This window comes from Plectropomus leopardus, chromosome 8 (assembly GCF_026936395.1).
Source record: "Plectropomus leopardus strain MGB_pleo_1.0 chromosome 8, ASM2693639v1, whole genome shotgun sequence".
Classification (NCBI taxonomy): domain Eukaryota; kingdom Metazoa; phylum Chordata; class Actinopteri; order Perciformes; family Serranidae; genus Plectropomus; species Plectropomus leopardus.
Window position 1 is genome coordinate 32,609,750 of NC_142183.1, and position 23,853 is coordinate 32,633,602.

General features: G+C 40.1%; 2 protein-coding genes and 1 long non-coding RNA gene across 4 annotated transcripts; 2 read left to right on the forward strand and 1 right to left on the reverse strand.

The window, feature by feature from the left end:
- Positions 1 to 887: 887 nt before the first annotated feature.
- gpr137 (G protein-coupled receptor 137) lies at positions 888 to 8,853 on the reverse strand. The gene is made up of 8 exons (XM_042492859.2): positions 8,664 to 8,853; positions 6,488 to 6,931; positions 5,717 to 5,766; positions 5,383 to 5,623; positions 4,515 to 4,664; positions 4,222 to 4,347; positions 3,983 to 4,101; positions 888 to 1,897 (listed from the first exon to the last, which is right to left on the reverse strand). The coding sequence occupies exons 2-8, from the start codon at positions 6,872 to 6,874 to the stop codon at positions 1,801 to 1,803; spliced, it is 1,170 nt and encodes a 389-aa protein (XP_042348793.1). The 5' UTR covers positions 6,875 to 6,931; positions 8,664 to 8,853; the 3' UTR covers positions 888 to 1,800.
- On the forward strand, positions 2,497 to 6,333 carry LOC148188979 (uncharacterized). The gene is made up of 4 exons (XR_015777310.1): positions 2,497 to 2,867; positions 3,799 to 4,067; positions 4,194 to 4,341; positions 5,335 to 6,333. It is a non-coding gene; the product is annotated as an uncharacterized LOC148188979 (long non-coding RNA).
- On the forward strand, positions 8,736 to 22,258 carry pld7 (phospholipase D family, member 7). Of its 2 annotated transcripts, XM_042492856.2 has the most exons (13): positions 8,736 to 8,871; positions 9,041 to 9,192; positions 9,683 to 9,778; positions 12,362 to 13,327; positions 13,530 to 13,717; positions 14,876 to 15,050; positions 15,137 to 15,251; positions 15,458 to 15,585; positions 17,473 to 17,676; positions 18,973 to 19,112; positions 20,324 to 20,489; positions 20,585 to 20,684; positions 21,354 to 22,258. In XM_042492856.2, the coding sequence occupies exons 2-13, from the start codon at positions 9,067 to 9,069 to the stop codon at positions 21,554 to 21,556; spliced, it is 2,607 nt and encodes an 868-aa protein (XP_042348790.2). In that variant the 5' UTR covers positions 8,736 to 8,871; positions 9,041 to 9,066; the 3' UTR covers positions 21,557 to 22,258. The 2 variants fall into 2 exon arrangements, with proteins under 2 accessions (XP_042348790.2, XP_042348791.2); XM_042492857.2 differs by lacking the exons at positions 8,736 to 8,871; positions 9,041 to 9,192 and adding an exon at positions 9,233 to 9,487.
- Positions 22,259 to 23,853: the final 1,595 nt, after the last annotated feature.

The following is a 23,853-nucleotide window of genomic DNA, read 5'->3' on the forward strand; positions in this document are numbered from 1 at the left end:
AGCAATACGCAAATGCCAGTGAAGTGTGTGTTTAACAAAGTAAAGTTAAATAGACCTACCCATTGTAAAATACTATATTCGTGGAAATAGGGTAAAATATGGTGAAGTTCTAAAATTCTTTGGGAACCTCGTTAAACTGACGTAAACTCTTTTAGGTGGATAAAATTTATTCTGCTTTTGCCTCCGTTTATAGTACTAAATTGCTTAGCTGCCATGGTGTTCAAGGAAACTATGAAATATATAACATCCTTGGTGGCAGTACTCCTTCCTGCTTCTCCAAACTAGTGCGTCCTACTAATACCTCACATAACCCCACTTCAAAAATCAGAACTATCCCTTTAAATAATGTAACGATGCTTTAACTTACAGATGTGTACTTCGGGTATTTTCAAGGAACTTTAGTGGACAGATGTGTTTTGGTGCAAATCATAGGGAAGACTGGAAATACCTCGAAAGAAAGGTTCTCTTCAACCTTGAGCACATTTTCACACAGTATTCATTCAGTATTGGAAACGTACTATTTGTTAAATAGTTTTCTTTTACACATTTTATAATATTTTTTCATTATTTTAAGCTGCTCATGTGCACCAGGCAAACTATTTTCCTTATAACTAGTACCAAAATACATTTCCTGGAAACTCCCTTTGAAATTTCAAGGACATTTTGCTGAAATCATGGGACTGTTACATAAGCTGGCATAAGAGTCCAAAATAAAAAGTAGACCTGATGTCCACCATTGGGTAAAACACTTAAAAATAAAAAACACTGTGGCATGCCTTGGCAAACTTTGGCACTAATTAGCTATACAACTTGTAGTAAATGAGCTAAAATGTCATACAAGTGTAGAAACAGCATACATTTTCTGCTTAGCAACAGGCTGAACATGGTCATTTTGAATTTTTTTATTGGTTTGTTGTTTACACAGTAAATATCAATCATGTGGTGAGTCACGAGTGACTCGCTATGAGGAAGTCTCATCCCTGTAAAGACATGAAGGAGAATGACATTTGATTTTTTTTAAGCTACGATTAAAGGTACAACAGTAAATATAAAAAAAAGTTAAACTTCCATGAAATACAATCATACTGGAAGGAAACGAGAATCAAAACCAACTTTTTTAAGTTAAACAGTATGAAACACACCACAACACTGGCCTTAAAGGGAACTTACAAAAGAACAATCGAGAGATGTAAAAACACCTGCAGTAATGTACAGTTCAGAAAGAGATTTGGAATCATTTATTAAAAGTGTCAAAATACATTACAGGTTGTAAAAAAACAGAACACCAAATGCCAAAAGAGACAGATGATCATTTGTATTTGAGTCAGTTTCCTGTACACTTGGAACAATGTAGGAGAAAAATGACTTCCCAAAACTAGTAGGTCAGTGGTTTTTACCAAAGGAGCTTATGTACTAAATCATGTGCATGGATTTAATAAGGAATGCTGATAAAGCTAAATGTGCAATTATTTTAGGAATTATAAAAGTTCAACAACACGACATGACTTATTTAAAATAAGCTAACATTTCGACTAAATCTCACCTGATCCCTGAGCACCACGTGTCAGGCTTCTCCCATCCAATTTGTTCCCTTTGAGCCACAAATAAAAGTTCAATATACTCTCTGTCAAAAACTACAAGGTGCATTTTCACTGTTTGCTGGTGAATTCCTGAGGTTTTCAGTGCAAAGGGGCTTTTTGCAGAGGACGCGACTGCTGGCTGGTAGGTGTGTGTCGTCTGTCCTTGAGATGAATGTCATCGAGGACACGGCGACCCTGATTAAGTGCTGAGCAGTCAGGGTCAGTTCTGGGGGGTGGAGTAGAACGAGTGGTGCTGGTGGCTCTGGTCTGGAGGGTTGCTGGCAAACAGGAGAGGAGCGCTCTCGGAGCCGTACCAGCTGAGACAGAGGGAGGAGAAGCACACATCACAACACACGCCTCATCTGATTCAAACAAATCACTTCAGCCATCTGTTCGAGATTTATTAAACCTGAGACCTGAGATGTGATTTAAAGCTTGCTTAACTTGTCCTGCAGACACCCTGGAGGAGTTTTTTTTCATCATTATTCTGCAAACTCTTTTCTCTATTAATCTACTAACATGTCGTCTCTATGTTGGAAAATGGTTAAAAAAAAAAAAATGTTTTCCAGAGTTTCCCTGAGGCGAGAGTAATTCTGGAAATGTTTCATTTTGTCCTAACCACCATTTCAAAACCCAAATATACTGATTTATGATGATAACAAATTAGAATCTGCAGCAATTCTTTGATAATTCAGACAGCAGGTAGACAATCTGAGACAATTTTGATCATCACATTTCAGACATTTTATTAAGCGAAAATGCCCCCAAAATTTGTTAGATTCAAATTTTTCAATTTGGAATATTTTTTGCTTTATTAAACTTTTCTAAAAACCAGCTTCAATCATTAAATACAAAAAGTTGATAAATAACTGTCTGTTGTGTGATGTCATGAGAGGTAGAGGGGAGATGCATTCCCTCCCTCTGGCTGCAGCAAGGACTACAAACCCTCATGACATCCAGTATAAGACTACAAGACCCACAATAAGCCAGCTGGCAGGCAGATTTCTGTCCAGCTGAAACTAATCAGCTGAGTCAGTGCATGCATAGGAGAGAGCAATGACTGAGACAGACAGAGAAGAACAGAATATTTATTTAAGTTACTCAGAAGACAGTGAACTGGAGTTTTTATTTACATCCCTTTTTTTTATTTAGCTTCTGTCTAAAAGAAATATGTTGATCTTTTAAAAAAGACTGAATACACTGAGTTTAAATTGGAAAGCAACGTTTGATTGTCTTCATTTCCTGCACCAACACCTCCAAAGCTCCACAGTGTTCCTGCAGCTTAAGGCAAGTTAGATTTAAGACTTTTTTTAATGCCACTCAGAATGAAGTTTAAGACTAATTTTAGAATAACCAAAACTGAGGACGGATAATTTTGTTTTGCCCAAATGTTAATCGTAAGATTTTTTTTTCCTAGTGAAAAAGTTTAAAGTATCTAAATCAAATGTTTAAAAAAAAAACAAAAAAAAACCCGTTTTAGAATGGAACACATGCAGCATAATGCACTTATCATATTACTATAATTATATTACCAACAGAAGTGGGAAATATGCTTTTCTAGCTGGTTTTGGTGAGTTTGAGTTTCCACTCTGCATGTGTGATTCCACTGCTTGGATTCCCATCATTTTTTAAGTTACTTGACAAAAAGTAGATGTTACCAGTTATTAAGAGATTTTACAACGCTACTGCAGGAAAAAAAAAACTAATACTGTCCATGTCTGAGCACAGTCAAAAAATTAATTTAAGTCATTTTAATACCAATTAAGGCCTTATTTTTAGATCAATTAATTAAATGCCTTTTAAGACTTTTTAAGCTGTTAAAAACCTGAGCAGATTTATTTAATTTCTTTCAAAAACATGGTAAGAAAGCAACCAGCGATGAAAGAAGAAATGACCCAAACATTCGCAAGAAAATAGTAAAAATTAGGAGAAAATTACCTGAAAATTGGTAATAAAAACAAAGTTTAAAAAAACCTCAAACTCTCAAATTAAAGAAAGAAGGTAAAAACAAAACAAAGCAATGACCTGAAAAAAATTATAATAATTCTGTAACATAATTTCAAATACTTTACAATAGTTACAAATATATTTTTTTCTTAGCTTTTGAAAATTCACTTTCTAAATCCACTAATTTCCTGTATTCATGGAAAATTTCTTAGCAGGTTGCTCATTGCCTTTTCTCTCCATGTTTTGAAAGAAATTGTGTCATTTTGCTCAGGGTTCAAAGGTTAATATACTTGTTAAAGGCATCTGAAAGCAGCAGAAGAAAAATTCCAGGTTTCAAAGGGTGAAGGATCTGCAGGAACCCTGGCTCCAGGAGAGACGCTCCCAAACTCTCAAGACATCACAGCTGACTGATTAACTGACAAATCATTTCGGCTCTACCTCTGTGAGGACAGTACCTTGAGTGTGGGCGTGAGCTGCGAGCCCAGGGAACGGGTGCGTCCTCGTCGCTGCCTTGAGGGTCATCAAAGAAATATGGACGAGGTAACACCCTGTTGTTAACGGCCATGCTGCTGGACTGTAAAATAAAAAAATAAAAAAAACAGGCTGAAATGACTGCCACTGCTTCAGCAACACCGATCCTGTGTCATGTTTTATTTCTTTATTTAGCTGACTGTTCATCCGACGAGGTGATTACCTCCTGAGCGGGCCGTCGAACTCTGAAGATGAGGATGAGCAGACTGGTTGGGAGCAGCTCCCATATGAAGAGGATGGCACCAAACGCCAGGTAGCCCCTGTCGCCCAGCTCACTACGCAGGTCAGCCTACAAATACACACACAGCGTTATCTACTTTTTCTGTGTTTTTTTAACTAACCATGGCTACCAACCACTTTATGACCTTTCTGAGATATGAAATATTGACAACTATTACTGCCATGTGGAGCCATGCACAAACTAAGAGTGCCTCCACTCCAGTATTAGATGATCACCTGGTCAGAGACGTTGTACCAGTCGAAGTTGAATGACTCCACTCGGTGGCTCTGAGACAGAATGAGCACCGTCAGGTTGTAGCAGGCTCGACTGGCAAACAGCAGGATCACCGCTGCGCCCAGCGTGGCTGTACGGCACACTGTGGTTCCCTGAGCGGCAGAAAAACACACCGTCAGAACTACAGAGGAGGGATTATTACAAAACACATGCAGCAGAACACACATCCTGACTGTTAGCCCCTAGTATGGGATGCACTAAAAAAGCGTATACTCTTAAGCTCCTAACATGCAACTCCATGGGCATTTTTGGACCAGCTGAATGAGCAACTTAACAAGAAATGACTCAAAATTTTGCAAAAAAAAAAGAGAAAAAATGTAAATAGTAAAAGTAAATTACCTGAAAATTAGCAAGAAAAAAAAAGTCAAACAAAAATAAAAAAGACCTGGAAAAGGGGCACTAAAAATAAGAAAATACATCCATTTTGTAAAATTATTTTAAATGTAGAATTAGAATAATCAGAAATATATTTTTCTGGACATTTTCACACTTTTTACAAATAATTTTCTTTTCTTTATCTCTTTTTTACAAACAGATTTTCAGGTCCTTTACTTGGCACCTCTTACCAGTTTCTTGCTCATGCCTTTTTTAAGGTTTTAAAAGTAATCAAACCGATCTGCTTAGTGTCCAAAGGTTTGTTTGTGAGAGGCATTTGAATGAACCACGCAAAAACTGATGTCAATCCAGGTTTTAAAGAGCTAATGTGCAAAATTGGTGTAGTGCCCTTTTAATTCAAATTGTTTTTTTCCACATTTTACTCAGAAATGAACTGCATAAACCCGTCACTTCTGGGAGCGATTCTTGGCACACCTTGCTCATCAGGTAGGGGCTGGTGGAGCGGGAGTGTTTGGTCAGGAGCAACAGCAAGGCGGCCAATAACACTGCATCCAGGATGAAGAGCATGTCGTTGACCAGAACCCGAACCAGAACCAGACCCCAGGTCCTCTCCCCTGACCCGCCGCCGGCTCCTCTGTCCCCGAGAGCCGCACAAACCACATTGACGCAGAGGAAGATTAAGCTCAGTGCGCCGTACATGCAACGTGACAGCCACCTGAGGAGGACATGGAGTGACGAAATAGCTTGATGCAGAATTATTATTATTTATTTATTTATTTTTATTTTTTTACAGTAGAGTGAAACTTACACTCTTTTGTCCACATCTGTGCTGTAATTCTCTCTGACTTTGAGTAACACCTGTGGAATGAGAGACAAGCAGCAGAGTAAACACAAAACACATGGAAAGACAGCAATGAGCAACCAAAGAAGTGACACAAAATTGGCAAGAAATTTGTAAAAAGATCAAGAAAATTACCTGAAAAATAGTGAAATAAATTAAGAAGGAGAAAAAAGGGAAATGACCCAAAAAGTGCTTAAAATATGATAATTCTGTGACATAATGTTAAGTATGCAATTACAATAATCAGCTATAAATAGTTTTTTTTTAATGGTTTTTCCATAGCCTTTTTCTCTTTTCCCTAGAAATTTTCTCAGGGCTTTTAATTTTTAATTTTTTTCTTCTAAGTCTACTAATTTTTCGCAATTTATAAATAATTTCGTAAAGTTGCTCATTCCATTTTTTTCCCCAAAGTTTTTAAAAGGTCATCGGGTTCAAAGGTTTTAAATATATGTGAAAGCCGTCTGAAAGCAGCACAAGAAGAGTGACGTCGCTCCAGGTTTCAAAGGATTTAAAGCTGTTTGGCAGAAGGCTGATAGGAATTCCCCTGCACAAACATGATATTAAAACCTTTAAACTTTCACGTATTTAATAATGCTTTTTATTATCTTTTTGGCTGCATCAAACCAATTATTTCTTTTTACAATTTGTTTGTGACTTTCTCTCAGTCTTTCCCTCCACATTACAGCTGGTGTAACCAAGTTTCAAGAAAATAAGCCCAGTCCGTGTCCCGAGTCTTACCTGAGTGAAATACAGGTTAATAAGGCTGAGAGTGAAGAACTGCAGACACACGGGGAAGCAGTACAGCAGCCAGTAGACGGCTACAGGTAGTTGGTTGGCCTCCAGAGCATTGCAGAAGTAAAAGGAAAACAGGGTGGTGCGGAGGGCAGCCCAGAACAGGCAGAGGAACAGAAAGACGCTCTGGTAGCTCCATCTCTTGTGTCTGTAGAGGAAGAGAAGCCAGAGCTGGACGTACACCACCAGGAACAGTCCGCCGTACAGGGCCGTGTAGAGGACGGTGAAGCCGAGCTGGACCGATGGGGCGACGGCCGGACGCAGGGAGATGGGGACCGGGACAGGCAGGGCGGTGGAGTTGGGAGAAGGGGCAGCTGTGACTAGGGCTTCCATTGGAGAACTGACAGGACAAACTAACTGTCCAGCATCCTCTCAGTTACCATGGGAGACCTGAAACAAAAGCACAAGTGGTCAGCAGGTCATGAGCAGGACGCTGAGTAAAGGATGGACAACAGGGAGGAACAATGTGTACCCTGGTAATACTTATATGTTTGGATAATAACATGACACACACTATGAGATCATATACTTTTGTGGCAAATGTTTTGGTTATTTTTGCATCACTAGAATAAAGTATCTTAATTTATTTTTCTGGATTAGCGAAATAACATAAATTCTTATTTGGTTATTTTAAATGTTATGTCATGATATCTATTGGCATCATTATTGAAGATATATGGAAGCCGAGTATGGCTGTGCATGCAATTATTTTTTTTTCAATGCCGCTCTCTCAAGATCACAAGGTAATTATTTTGTTATCTCTGGAAAACAACGTAGCCAACCCATTATCATGAGAAAACAAAAGGTTGTTTAATTTAATAATTTGACTTGACTTGTAATCTTGAGATTGCAATAAAAGAAATTTTAGGAAGCATGGTTTATTTGATATTCCAAGAAATATATTTATGAAAAAACAAGAAGGGCCATGTTTCCCATTATTATTTTTTTCTTATTGATGTTATGTCAAAATTAGAGTTGTTTCTTTATCTTGAGATAACAAAATAAAAGTACCTTTTGTTTCTTCGTGATAGCGAGTTGGTTATCTTATTACATCAAGATGATAAAGCCCCAGATAACCAAATAATTAATAATTCTGATCTTGAAAAATATATGGAAAAACAGTCTTCTTGGCTTCCCTTAAGTTTCTAGCAAGATACCAACAGATAAAATGTATCACTTTCTTTTTTGGGAACATCAATTGAGTAACTATTAACACTTCAAATAACCAAATAGGAATCTCTGTTATTTAGTTAATAAAGTAGTGCCAATCCCAGTTTCCATAAAAATCATGTAAACCTAATAGAATCATTTGTCCTCATTTCCCACTCCCACTGGACAAAATGTTTTGTCTTAAAATATTCTGAAATTCCAGAATTCCAATATTAATACATGTATCATAGTATCGGGTTTATATATTTGGAATATCCTATATGAAAGATGTCTAGCTGCTATTCTTTACACAGGATTGGTGGTAAAGAGAAGTCAAAACAGTTACTTTCATTTTCAGTTGCACTGCATAACTTTGTATTCCAGAACAAATTCAAGCAGAAATATGATTTTTATAATTGTTTACTAATAATGCCAATGTAAAGACAATGTCAATGTAATTTTATCATTACCATGACACATATATTTCATAAATACTTGTCCCAGCTGTGTCAATCTTTGCATTGATTTAAACTACAGACAGTGACCTAATTACAAAACATGTCGCATTATGGTGGCTGGCTGTCCCTCCACTTACAGTAGAGGATACAATAACATAATAACATTAACGTAACAATATAACAATAAATAAGAGACATTTTCGACAATAACACCAACGTTTAAACATAAGTAATGTAATATTTAAGGGACTATTTGATGTCATTAAATTGTACATGTTTATATGTGCTCTGGCTATTTTTCAGTGACCTTTGAAACCCAGCAACCCCGCTAACATTTGCTACCGAAAAATCTTTATTTCGGTTTTAGGAACTTTGAACAGCGACTAAGCTAACTGAAGCTAACTTTGTTAACTACAGTGAATGTCAACTGTCTGAAGTTGTCGCAAAGTTTGCGTTCTGACAAAAAACCATCAAATGTATAAACTGTCAGTAAACATTTTACAATAACAACAGACCTTATTTTAAGTGGACACCAGGCTCCGATACGCAGCAGTCGCTGACTGTAATCCCTTGTTTCCGTGTTGTGTGAATACGTCACACTTCATAGGCGGTGCCACTGTTTTAAAATCCAACTGCCAATCAGCGATGACAGGAAATCGCGGTTTCTTCAAGTTGTTGTTTACTTCTGTCAGTAAGGACGCCTCATTCACAGCGGATTAAACGGTAATGTCATTTTTAGCTCACAGAGAAATGTGTTTTGAGAACTCTGGCAGCTGTTCAGCGCAACTTTCGCCCCTCATCAGCCGTTATCCGGAGTGGACTCTCTTCAGAAACTGCAGACAAACGTGACTGCTCTTGACGTTCCGTCCGTTAACCCCGTTGTCTCGCGCAGGTGGTGCATTATTAAAGCGGTCCAAGATGCCGATGATACTGCGGTCCAGAAGGTCCATCCACCCCAGGCAGGCAGAGGCAGAGTCAGTGGACCCAACACCACCGGCAACGCCGAGAAGGTCGACCCGCCTGCACGGCAGAGTTACGTATGAGGTGGGTATTTTTATTACTCAGCTTTTCCGCCTCCTCTTCCTCCGCTGCTCGCAACTTCACAGTCGGCCACGTAGCTTGCTCGCTAACGGTAGCGACGTTAGCTCTCCAACCCGAGAAAAATACTCAAGGAAGGATAATACAGAAGCCAACCTGCTTAAAACGGTCATATATTTGGTGCTGTTAAGGTATGTTGCATTTGCTAAGCTAAGTAACAGTTAAAAGCTAATAACTGCATCGCGAGCGCGAGCCCCTGCACCCAGCCACAACTTACTAACGAGCAAGTTACCGCATCATGGTAAGTTTTTTTTCTCTCGCGCTGACTGTGTTTCTCTGCGGAGAAAATGATAAAATGTTTGCTTGTTATAGTCCTTTTTTTCTACTTTTTCCGCTTGGCATTGTGTAGATTAACATGCATATGCCTTTACGTTTGACAGTGTGCTTTCTTACAGTGTTGTGTTAACTGTGAATATTACTGCTCTTGTCCCTTTAGGATACAGATGAGACAGACTCTGACTCTGTCCAAGAGATGGAGACACAACAAAACCCCCCTGCTGAGCTGGAAGAGGAAACTGCAGAGGATGCAACGGTAATCTATAACTCACCTCAGATAACCCTAACAATCACACCTCTTTCTGTTAGTTCTTTTTATTATAGACTGGAGAAGAATGGTAACATAGGATTGCTGGGTGTGGCACAACTCTTATTTATCCAGCCATGTGGTGAGAGAGATGATTGTTTTTATGTGAGTGTGTGTGTGTGTGTGTGTGTGTGTGTGTGTGTGTGTGTGTGTGTGTGTGTGTGTGTGTGTGTGTGTGTTTGTGTGCGCGCAGCAGCGTGTCATCATCAACAGGAAATAAAAAGCAGGCTCGTGCGGAAGTGTCTTAATCTCATAATCCTTGTTGTAAGGCAGTTAAGCTGATTTATATACTGTATTTAGCCTGCGAGATGAGTATTTACATATAAGCAGGAGAGCTTGACTAATGCTGGAATTTTGAGGCCAAAGCCAAAATCAATATTTTTCCGTTAATATACAGTATATTTGTATATATATATCATAATAACAATGTAAATGCCAAACTGCATTGAATTTGCTCATTACTTTGCACAATATTTAAACAGTGCACTTAAAAAGAAATGCATTTATGTTAACCACAAGTTGTTCCATTCATTATATGTCATAGGCTTGATTCATTTAAAAAAAAGCATCAAAGAGATTTATGATGGGCATTTACAAAAAAAATAAGAATATAAGCTGCAGGGTTCCCATTTGTCCCTGAAATTCTTGAACGTTTTTGAATTTTAAAACCAAGGCCTTGAAAGTTTTTTCAGTACAGACATGGGTCATTGAAAGTGCCAGAATTTAAATATTTTGTGCAAAAATTGAATGGAAGTGCTTTTGATATTTTACGTTTGCTGTCTGCATATGTTTCTCATGCAGCCATTGTTTTAATTGCCATATGCACACATTTAAGCCTCTCTCTTATTGTGCTGTGGTGGGTCCTTAAATTTGAGAAAAGTGGGCCACGGAAGTTCTTGAATTTGATGTTTAAGAAGGTGTGGGAACCCTGTGGCTGATATTGATATTTGCTTAAAAAATGATTTTCAGTAGTTTTGACATAGATGGAGAAGCACAGGTCCTACTAATAACCATCGTTAACTAACGACAGCCCTGCTCCTCAGTTCCATAGAGTCATCAATTCAGTGTCCTTAAGGACACTGAAACTGAAGCAGCTCAGTAGAGTCCACCATTCATTATTAACAGCAGGACTTTTCCTACTGTGAAATGCTAAAACTTCATCTTTGTCATCAGACTAAAAGACATAAAATTAAGTACGAAATACAAACATTTTTGGAAAGAAAAAAATCTCATTAAAACACTTTAAAAATGTGACAGGTTTGTTTGCATTCACATTCATTACAAAGAAAATTACATTCTGCTTGTGAAACATTACATTTCAGTATTCACTGTTTATGGGAGGACTACAATTCTTCTTGCAAAATCATGCAGCATCTTTAGAAATGTGACCAGTAGACTTGCCATGCCCTGATGAATCATCCGAGGTATCTTTCCTGTAATAGTGAAAGATGGTTGCCAAACTTAATTACAACAGTAGTTTGTGTAACTTTATTTTATGGCAGTAGCTTCTTTATAAGTGATGAAACACCATGATTCTTATACCCAGACGATAATAAACTAATGAAAACATACTCATGAATATGGTATACCCTGGCCTGGCCTGGTCCCACGGACCACGGACCAATTTGAAGCGGCCCTCGGCTTGACTTTTAGAATATGTTGTATGTGGCCCTCCACACAATATTGATTAATCAAGTGAGTTCACTTCACATTTTTCCCTTCGCCTCATGTTTGTAGAAATGCACCAGCTTGGAACTTCGTAGGAACTAATATGTTTTCATCAGCAGAGGGTTACAAATAAACAAACAATCAGCAAACATTGCATTCGCATGCAGTGGAAAGTTTGCCTATTTTCAGTTTATTTTCACTGAAAGATTTACGTTTGTGATTTTTTTCTTTTAAAATAACCAATTTGATGCAAGAAGCAGCTGGCCCTCAGGTGTTTTCACATTATCCAGTCTGGCCACCTTTCAAATACGTTTGGCATCCATGATTTATGCCAAGAGATGCCCCTAAATCCTACACATTGGACCTTTTAATGAATGAATAATGAATGAATAAACAATGTGCACTGAACTTGAAGCAAAACAAGTTGAATGTTTATCTTTGAGAATGTAAAGTTAAAGAATGTTGTAACCATGGTAACACCCATGCCATATTCATAAACAAATATTGACATCCATGACAACATGTTAAACAGTCTGTGGGGGCTGTGCTGGTGATTATCAGCAGGGAGAGTTCATTTGAATAGGTGCGGCTATTCTAGCTATCGCAGTGCTCTGACGGACTCTCCAGGTAATATACAGCGTTATAGTAATGTTGTGGAATAGAATAAAGAAAGGAGGGAAAGACTAGTGGATATTGTGTTTGCAGATGTCTAATTGCTTTTTAAAATGTATTTTAGATGTGAAGTGCAGCTAAGGGTGCTGTCAGAGGGATGTAGGTTAAAACTTATGTGTTTGAGAGGTGCTACACATGAACTGTTTTTATACACACACAAATTGTTTTTTAATGAACTTCTGTCTTCTTCAGGAACTGAAGTACTGCAGTATTGTGCTGGAGCGTCTGCAGGCTGAAGACAAGGCTGCAAAAAAGGAACTTGAGGAGAAAGAAGACATGAATCGCAAAGGAGGGAAACTTGTTTCCAGAATCCCAACTTTTCATAAACGGCCAACGAACGTAAGAGACCAGGAGCTGTCCGGTCCCAAAAAAGATCCCCCTGTCCATGTAGTTGAGCCTGCGGAGAAAGCTGGGAGTGTGGAGGCTTCGAAATTCAGGCCACCCGATGGCAGAGAAACGGCACTCCCCCTGCCGTCTGTCCGTGTCCCCAAAATCGGCCTTGACGTCCCGTCTTCATTGAGCAGCACAGAACAAGCCGCAGTCCATGTCCCCCAAACAATCAGTGCACCAAAGAGCTGGAGGATGTCTGAGTCTGCACAGTTCACTTTGATGACTGCGAGCCCCAGGCCGGCCCTCAGACCAGAGCTAGGCTCACAGCAACATGAGCCAGAACTGGACAAGAGCAAGACGTTTGAAATTGAAGCCATGCAGGAGGCCCCCATATCACACCTTCCATATGAGGGCCCCAACAGCCAAAAACCACTAGGAGAAACAGAAGAGAAGTGTGACATCGAGGTTGAAAGCAGGATTACCCTCGCTGCCTCTGGAGATACCGAAAAGTCAGAGAGTGCAGATGTCCTTAACACAGCCAAGGTCAGCCAAGAGGAGGCTATTATGGACGAACAGCCGCCGTGGGAGACGGGGCCGACCAACATACTTGAATTTAAGGACAGTAGATCTTCGTCGGAATGTGAGGAGGATTTGAAAGATGAAAAGTCCAAGGGCCATGATTCAGTGGAGGTGACGGAGCATCACGAACCACTTAAGAGCCAGTCAGAGTTTTCAAACACAGAAGAGGAGAGAGCCGATGTGGATGAATCAACCTCGCCTGTCACACCAGAGAAGCCTGCTAAAGCTCAGCCAGCCAAGTCCACCGAGGTGAGTTATGAGCCTGATAGATTCCACTGATGTCAGAGTTGTCTTGGTGGTCTCCAGTCAGTCATTGAAAATGGAATTTGGCCACACCCTGCAGTAACAGCTGCGGTATGCAGCACACTCCTTCGCTGTTCTCCACCCTCTCGTCAAAGCTGTGACTTTAACTTCAAACACGTGTAAATGTTGTGCTTGTCTCGTTTTTCAGAGGTCAGGATGCTGCAGTTTTGCCCTCTTCTGCCTCCTGCCCACCACCTTGCTCCTCCTGGGGGGGTTCGGCCAGCATGTGTGGCACTACGGGCTCCCCCTGTCTGTGGCTCAGCTCACAGCTCAGCTGGAGCTGCATTTCCTTGAGGGCTTCAGCCTGGTGCAGGAGCCTTGCAGCACTGATTGTCGGTAAGAAGTGATCAACAAAAGTGTTTTGTTTTTGTCCTTTTGAGACATCCACTGTGACAAACTTGAGAACTTTTGAGATCAGAACCAAAGCATTCAGAAAGAAACATCTTTGCTTTGTGATTGTGGGTTTCTTTAATCATCTCTATTTACACAGCTGACAACGAATGCACCAAACTTTGTGTCAGTTTTGCTGTTTTTTTCAAGCTGACATATGAGCAGCAGAACAGTGCTCGGGCTGCATTTTTCAGGCCCCTAAACATTCATTAACTGCTGCTGCTGATAGGTGGAATAGCCAGAATGTCCCTGAGCAAGTACAACAGGCTAATGTTTGGTGTTAAGAAATTTAGTTTGATGTCCTTCATAGATCATTAGGTAACATTAACTTGCATTAATATTTAACACCTGAAATAGCCAATATGTCGTGTTCATGTGTTTTCACATAAATAACAAATCCCCGGCTCTTAAAAGAGGAGCTCAACACAGGCAGTAGGTCCGTCATTGTTAGGCATACACAGTTAAGTCGAGCTACGCTTATAGCTCACTTAGGCCATTTTACTGGACTACTGTCCTTGTCCCAGTATACAAGTGCCAGGGGAGAATCCATTTATTGACAAAGTATGTCAGACTCCACCAAGGCAGGCGGAGATATCAGCCCTCAACAACGTGGATTTGAAGCCTTTATATCAAAAATATCAGACACCATTTTACTCCATTAAACAGTGGAGTTTCTAGTGTACCGCTGCCTCCATCAGCTGTTGTGGAAGGTCAAGAGGAGCAAATATTCAAAAATAGAGTATACTTAAGCTGACATTGATTTTAATTTTTTCTTTAGGTGGCTAAACTGTGTTTTGCTACGGCCCCATCAACAGCAGGACATCACTTAGCTTGCATGCTAGTATTGTGGGACTGAGGGGGGTGACTTTTTTTAAAAAACAAATATAAAATACTATCCACAAACGCCTAGTCAAGTTTAAGTCCAACCGGATTATCTAGCTGTGTTAATCTGATTTGGAGGTCCAATTTCAGTCGGACTAACATGCTAACATATGTTTTAAAGTCTAGTTAAAGGTTGAACAGATCTTCTGGTTTAAGTTGATGACAGGGTTCTGTTTGGTGTTTACGTGGTTGTAGCTGCAGTTTTTCTCTCCTTTTATTCAGAGCGCACCTGGTGGAGAGCATCCCTGTGGGTCTCTACCAGTTCTCTCCCTTATCCAGAGGGAGCATCGCCGACAGCTGGTTACATCTGCTGGACAAAGCCAACAGCTCGGTGCATATCGCTGCTTTCTACTTCACTCTGCGAGAGAGAGAATCTGCGCACTCCTCTGATTCACAGGTGAGTACAGTGGGACACCCCAATTTCAGGATGCAGTAATCTTTTGAACCTTTAATGTGTTTTATGTATCTGCACATATTTTGCAGGGAAGAATGGTCTTTGAGCAACTTAAAAAACTTGAATCCAAAGGGGTGAAACTCCAAATCGCTGTTAACAGCCCCCAGACCTCGACTCAAGATACGGCAGAACTGGCTGCAACAGGTATCACCAGACAGTATGGAGCTTGTTTTGTTGCCTCTGTGTCGTGTGTGCGCCATAAACTAAAGCTGAACTTAGCAATATTAATTGTATGTCAAAAACACATTTAGACACTAATTGACACCAGAGACAGAGAAAAAATAACATCACCCCTTACTAAGATCCAACAAATGTGCATTGATTTCTGATCGTGTGTGTTTTGTTTGCAGGTGCAGAGATCAGAGAGGTGGACCTGACAGATGTAACTGGAGGCATCGTGCACACTAAGCTGTGGGTGGTGGATCAAAAGCACTTGTACCTGGGTAGCACTAACATGGACTGGCGCTCTCTAAGTCAGGTAAAACAGCGAGGAAAACAAGCATTTTCAAATGTATCGCATCAGTAGGAGAGGTCATTCTGTTCTCCCAGCATGCCTCTTTGCATCAGGAGAAAGAGGCTCATTAGTGTCCACTTGCAGATCACGTTACTGTCGAGTAGATCTGATCTGATTTGAACTGATGTACCAACAAGTTAACAGCATGAGCCTGGCTCTCAAGTAAAAGCTCCTTTCTACAGACAAAACAGACTGTCGAGTCTAGATTTAAAGGGACAATTTGGATTTTTTTTAAGTGGGCTTGTATGAGGTACTTATCCATAGCTTTTGCTACTCAAGCTTTCTGTAGACTGGTTTCCATTACAGATTTGTGCAAAACTTAAGCGATATTTTCGAAAATGTCAATAAAAAACAATTGCAAGATGACTGTAGGCGTGTTATGGGAGCGATAATGGAAAGACAAGCCCTTTATACATGGGAGCAGCCACATAGGGATTTCTGGGAGGTGATAGTCCATGATTTCACAGAGGAATTGTGGATTCAAAACTTCCGGCTGATCCGCTCAACTTTTGAAGTGTTACACGATGCAATAACACCTCTTGTAGTGTCTGCTGCGTCATGAGGGAGCCAGTCCCTACTGACAAGTTCATAGCCATAGCATCGTGTGACCTATAGAAGCCAAAAAAGTGATAAGTGATCGTTTATTCGACATTGACGTGTTTCCATTAGGCATATTTTATATTTGCATATTCAATTTGCGCAATTTGAGGGATAATGGAAACCTGCCTACTGATATCCAATGGGGAAATGTAGCTGTTGTATTGCTCTCATTACTCCATTGTGAAAAAGTGCAATTTAACATCACTGAACACAGGAGCTGTTTGTCTACTGCTGCTTTTATCACTTAGTTTGTTTGTGTTTAAGTGTGACTTTGGCATTTAAAGGGGTAATTTTAGATTCACCAGTCACACAATAACATGAAACTAACCAACTGAAGCAGCGGTAGACCTGCAGCTCCTGTGGTTAGCGAGCTGAAATGACTGTTTTTGTCAATGAAGTCTGGTTGCTTTTATGAGAGTATAGATGGGGAACTGAAGCCATTAATGGTGTCCCTGAAGGAAAGGTAAAGCTGTAAAGCTATTCTAAATAAAGAGTACACTTGACTACACCAATATCAGTTTTTTTTTAGGTGGCTAAAAAATGTTTTGCTGCTGCTCTCGTCAACAGCAGTACACTCAGCTTCCGTGGTGTACCATTACTGTATAGAATACACCGACTATGGATAAACCCACTTCAAAAAAGTCCAACTCACCCTTCAAGACAGAAAGTAACAGTACGTCACTTTTATTTGGAAACTCATTAGACAAGTGAGGCTTACAGAGCTACAATGAGCAAGCAGTTTTCAGATGAGCTGCAGTCTGATGGAGTATGACTCAGCGTTACGGACTTATTAAATAAACTTTGAATGAGAGCTGCACAATTGACTGTAATAAACTTAATCAGCTGTGACATTGATGGCTAGAGTTTAGAGTGCCTGCTTATTGTTGATGTGCATTCTAATTATGATATATTATGAACAAGTGATATTTTTATTGCTTATTCTTAAAGTATGTTATTTGTAAGTGAATGCTTTTTGTGAGGTTCAACTGCATTCACACAATGTTGTGATGACACATATATTGAGTCAAATCTGGATTATCATCTGGAGCTTAATGTTGCAACGTTATTGTGCTGCTTCCAGACCGCACAGGGTTCCGGGGTGCACTCAGGAAAGTAATTAAGATAATTCATTACAGCTGCTTCCTGGAACAAGCCCCAGATCATCCCAGCGCTCATCCACTCTCACACAAACCCAGTGATAGCTGTGGCTGTGACAGAATAAATGTGTCCTGTGTGTTTCGTTAAATGCAGGTGAAGGAGGTCGGCCTGTCGGTGGAGGACTGCAGCTGCCTGGCTCAGGATGCCTATCGGATCTTTGGGGTGTACTGGAGCATCGGCGGTGCAAACAACGGCTCTCTCCCTCCGTACTGGCCTGCTCGTCTCTCTGCACAATACAGCTCCCAGAATCCCTTGCATCTGAAGTTCAATGGAGTGCCTGCTCAAGTCTACCTGTCTGTAAGTCTGGAGAAACCCCATTCTGTGTTTGTATGTGTTATACAAAAGGGCAAGGCAGAAAAATAGCACATTTCTACCTCTAACAGGTTGTATAATAGAGGCTGGATAAAGCCCTCTCGTCACCCCCAAAAAACACTTTAACTTAAGTAAACAAACACTGCATGTACCACTTTTCTCCTCCAACCTCTGCTGAAATTTGACCATCTTCATGTTCTCAGTCTCAGCTTGGCAGCCTGTCAAACTCATGTGGCTCTGTGGTACATTCATAAACAAACATTATATCATGCTATTACTTTGTCATGTTGCTTATTGCGAATGCAATTCAACTTGGATTTAGCACAGTGTCGCCATAAATTGCAGTCTGCTGTAGGCTTCTTTTTAATTTGCTAGAGTGAGTCATAATGACAAATGCCAGTTCAGCTACATTGCACAAAAACAAACCGGTTCAAGCTCAAACACTGTACCAGAAATCGACCCAACTCTAGCAGCTTTTAGGATTTAGTGGCGTGAGGTTGCAGATTGCAACCAAAAGCCTGCAGAGAACCTGTGTTGGCCTTAGGGTAAAAACTTTAATGGCCCTGTCTATAGCCAGTGTTTGGTTTGTCCATTCTGGGCTACTGTAGAAACATGGCAGTGCAACATGGAATGCTCTTTGGATGAGGACCTATGTAGGTGTAAATGGATCACTCTAAGGTAACAAAAACAACATTCTTAGTTTCAGGTGATTATAAACAATTGAAAACATAATCATGAGTATTCCATTTCTACCACTAGATCCCTCAAAATCATACACAGCGGACCTTAAAAGGTTCCATATTGTTAAAAAAATAAAAGTAGTTTTTTTATTATAAAGTAGGTATAGGTGCTGTTTAAATATGGTAAAATACTCAATCTACAGAGAAATGCACATCGTCCCTATTTAGAAACTGCACCTTTAAATGAACTATCAGGACATCCATAAAGTTGTGATTATGTAATTATGCTATATAAAGGTAAAAAGTGCTCTCTGTAAGTGACCTTTACAAGGAATGCTTCAAAAATCTGCATTTGAGGACCATGCATTTTTTAAAATACTGATATTTTATGCAAAATCCATCAAAAACTGACATATTATGCAGAATTAATAATCCAGACAATCGTATCGCACAAATTAATAAAGGCCTATTTTGGAAAAACTGAGACAACCCTATTTGGATTTTAGTGTCTTTATGTACCATAATGATACGAGTATATTTCTGTACCCAGCTGTCCTCTCTCTGGTTTTGCAACCTCCTGTGTCCTATCTGTTTCCTGCAGAGCTCCCCTCCGCAGATCTCAGCCCGCGGCCGCTCCGATGACCTCACCACCATCCTGTCTGTCATCAACGATGCCCAGAAATTCATTTACGTCTCTGTCATGGACTATCTTCCTCAGTCTCAGTTCACTGATCCACTCAGGTGACGAGCACCAACTCACAGAGAGCCACTAATATTAATGCTGCGTGGTTAAAATCCTGCACATACTCATCACCAGACACAGATAGAGATAATGCATAACATGGTTATGTTGAGTCACCGGTCATACAGATCATACAGTAAGAAATAATGCAGTGCATGATGTCTTTCAAATAGAAGGGTATTTATTGAATCAGCAGTCACAGTTCTGGACTCGTATTGTCTGACAAAGCAGCTTCTCCTGCTGACTAGAGGCTTTCTGGTTTAGATGCTGGAATCCTGCCTGACAAGAGGAAGACAGCTGATCAGTCCTGTGATGCTTTTAGTGTTCAGTGCTCAAACACATTACATGAAAAGAGAAGAAATGTGTTATTCTTTGTATTTTCATGCCTATGTGCTGGTGAAAGCTGTGGCTGATGGTGTTGTGCTTTCTGGGTTGTCCATGCGTTCCATATCTTGTGAATGTGATATCTAGATTTTGGTGGTCAAAGGTCACTGTGGCCTTGTCTTTTTCTGTTTCTTTTCCAATTTTGTACATCTGTTCACTTTGACTCAAGAATGAATTGATTAGAATTTGGTGGGCAAAGGTCACTGTGAACTTCTCAAAACACATTTTGGCCATAAATCAAGAATTCATATACTAATGATAAACAAATTTCACACAAATCTCTAACAGGATAAAATAGTGAAGTGTTGGCATTTTCTAATAAAAAGGTCAACTTAGGGTGGCCGACGGGGGCAACCGTGCTTCAGATGGACACAATACAAGTAAATATAGAAAACTTCATCAATTTGAAGACACGTGCAGCATTTGTAGAACGGGCTGCAAATCCCACATCACATTCTGAAAAAGCCCTGTATTCTTAATTTGGTTGTGTTTTGTCTATTTGCACAGTTGCCCATGTCGGGCACCACATCAACTTCACTGTGACATCATAATGTTTTGCAAAATCACCTCTGATATCATCATTATGATTATGATATTACTTGATATCATAACTTGGGAACAGAGGGAGAGACATTCGGTAGGATACTGAATAGGTGACACTAATTTTGGATGTCCACCTTGAAACAGCTGTTTTCACAGACAAAGACGCAAACTTAGTGAAATTTGGCTGTTGCACAGCAGCATATAACCCCGAGGCATTAATTCTAGTTTTTTTTTTTGTTTGTTTTTTTTTGTTTTTTTAACTGCATCGTTCTCCCTCTGTCAGGTACTGGCCAGCCATCGACTCTGCCCTGCGCGCTGCAGCCTGCACCAGGCGTGTTCAGGTCCACCTGCTGATCAGCTGCTGGGAGCACTCGTACGCCCCAATGTTCATCTATCTGCAGTCTCTGCAGGTGCTCAGCAGGCCACAACTGAAGTGTGACATCGACGTGGTACGTTGGGAGATTTTATTTCCTGCACAGTACCTGAGACATAACAGAACGGTGATGCATCCATAACTCCTGTTGTTTTTTTTCTTTGTATGCAGAAAATCTTTACAGTGCCATCAACAGCAGAGCAGATGAAGATCCCCTACGCCCGAGTCAACCATGCCAAGTACATGGTTACTGACAGAGTACTCTACATAGGTACACTATTACCGCTTTTTAGAATTCATTTGACCCTTCAATCTGCTGTGACAGACTCATGGGTTCGAGTGTGACTAAATACATTATGTATTTTTCTTTTTATTTATTCATACATTTTATGGGTTTTTTATGTTGTGTTTTTAGCTTTTTTACTGTATATTGTTTACTTTGTCTGGTGACATATATATGTGATATTATGCTGTTTTATTGTTTTTTGTAAGGTGACCTTGGGTGTCCTGAAAGGTGCCCATAAATAAAATCTATTATTATTATTATTATTATTATTATTGTTGTTGTTGTTGTTGTTGTTGTTGTTGTTGTTGTTGTTGTTGTTGTTGTTGTTGTTGTTGTTGTTGTTGTTGTTGTTGTTGTTGTTATTATTATTATTATTATTATTATTATTATTATTATTATTATTATTATTATTACATTTACTGTAGTACTGTACTGAGGTTCAGGTTTGAGATTCTTTGAGGTGTTTTCCCTTAATGCTACTTTAGTCTTCAACTCCACTTCATTTCAGAGAGAAATATTACATTTTTTTACTCCACTACAATTATGACAGTTACTGTTGCCAGTAATTTTGCAGATATTATTTAATAAAAATCCTATGGCTAGCTTCTAAGACTTCTGGCAGGCTTTCTAACTGATGTGACTGTGTGTTCACAGGAACATCCAACTGGTCAGAGAACTACTTCACACAGACAGCTGGAGTGGGTTTGGTGGTGAACCAGACCAGCTCTGAGCTTCCTGAAGGCAAAGAGACTCTGCAGAGCCAAGCAGAGGAGCTCTTCCTCAGAGACTGGACATCCGAGTACGCCAGCAGTCTCTCTGTGGACGATGTGGACGCCTGCCCTCGCCGCTCACGCTGAGGGTCTGTTGTTCAATAAAGCACATTGCATCTTAGATGAGCATCTCGCTTGCTGCTGCCACTTGAACTTTACCTGACTTATGCAGAATCCGCTTGCTGTACCGAGTGAATGAATACTCTCTATTTTATTGCTGTTTCCTGACTGGCTGCCTGTTTTCTTTGTATATATTTGCGTTTTTATATTTGTTTTAAAACGTGTTATTTTTATATTCTGTGTTGTTCTGACGATTTTCTTACGTGAGTTGAGGCGCAGGGGGAATTCGCTTTGTACAATTAATTTCATGCCTGGAGCATTGTGTATATTTTCCCTGAAGAAGTCAGCGCCAAGCTTCAACAATCTCATGCAGGAAATAAAACACTCCAAAGAGGTGTTTACACCGTGTTTACACTGTGTTTACACTGCTGAGGCTATCAGCTCTTGATGTTTGTGTGTACTGAAGTCATACGTGTCAGTCCAACACTACAGGAGTCTTGTAAATACTTTCAATTTTCCATTCATAGCTCACGGCTGGCTCACAGACATCCAGTCTGAATGTGTCCCACTACTCCTTTGTCTGCCATCTCTGTTTTACTGTATTGTTAATAATTGAATATGTCTGTGCCCTTCATCCCTTCATTTCCATGGTTTATCTATTGAATGCACCCGTTTCTGTTCTCAGAAGAGTTTACTGGATGTGTTAATGTAAATAAAATCTTCAGCTTCTTGGCTGGTGATCATTGAAAGCTTCATGAGGACTATGAAAGAACTGAGACATTGTTTTATTGATACAGGAGTAGTAATTGTACAGGCATAGCCATGACGATAGTTTTGGCTCAGTTGTGCAGGTTTGATGAAATTTGACACACAACATAGTCGTATTGGTTAATGGGATTTTAATTTGTGTTGCTAAAAACATGGAGATCTAGCAGCTCTGTGAGGCAGTATTTAAAGGGATAGTTCTGATTTTTTTTTTCCAAGTGGGGTAGTATGATGTATTTTTCCATAGTCAGTGTATTTGTATTATCTATATCACCAAAGATGCACAACACAAACTAATCAAGGAAACTCTTACATGTTCTCACATGATTCCATAGTGAACGAAAAATCCAAAATTCAGGATACCGGTCTTTCATTTAACAACAGAAAAACTGTAACAAAACGTGAAGTTTACAAACTCACACAGCTGATGCAGTGTAATCTAAGTCCAATCCATTTATTCAGTTGTGGGCTCAGTACTTCCCAAATGTGGACCCTGATTACTTCAATTCATCAAAAAGGTTGCCTTCATTTCATTTTATTTTATTCCATTTTATTTATATGCGAGAAAGTTTTCTTTAATAAGTCAGTGTAACATGGGGTGAGTAGCTAATTGATAGGCATATGATCATTTTGAGGGTTAATTATCCAAAGCCTAAACATTGTGGAAGATAAACAAGATACACTATATGGACCTCCCTGATTCGAATCCCGGTTGGAACGGGGTTCGGTCCGGGCGGGGGCCCTTCTGTGTGGAGTTTGCATGTTCTCCCCGTGTCCGCGTGGGTTCTCTCCGGGGTCTCCGGCTTCCTCCCACGGTCCAAAGACATGCAGCTCAGGTTAATTGATGACTCTAAATTGCCCTTAGGTGTGGTTGTGAGTGTGTATGGTTGTTCGTCTATATGTGTCGGCCCTGCGATAGTCTGGCGAACTGTCCAGGGTGTACCCCGCCTTCCGCCCGATGACAGCTGGGATTGGCTCCAGCCCCCCCGCGACCCTTACGAGGACAAGCGGTTACAGAAAATGACTGACTGACTATATGGACCAAAGTATTGGGCCACACCTCTTAATCACTGAATACAGGTGTTTCATTCAGTCCTATAGCCACAGGTGTATGAAATCAAGCACCTAGCCGTGCAGTCTGCCTTGACAAACATTTGTGAAAGCATGGGTTGTTCTAAAGAGCTCACTGGATTCAAGCGTGGTACTGCAAAGTGGAAACGTTTAGGAACCACAGCATCTCGGCCATGAAGTGGGAGGCCACATAAAGTTACAGAGCAGGCTCGCCGAGTGCTGAGGCGCACAGTGCGTAAAAGTCTCAATAACTGCAGAGTTCCAAACCTCCTATGGCATTAACATCAGCCCGAAAACTGTGCTCCGGAAGCTTCATGGCGTGGGTTACAATGGCCGAGCATGCAAGCCTTACATCACCAAGCACAATGCCAAGGGTCAGATGGAGTGGTGTAAAACGGGACTCTGTAGCAGTGGAAGCGTGTTCTGTGGAGTGACGAATCACGCTTCTCTATCTTATAGTCTGATGAATGTTACCTTCCTGACTGCAT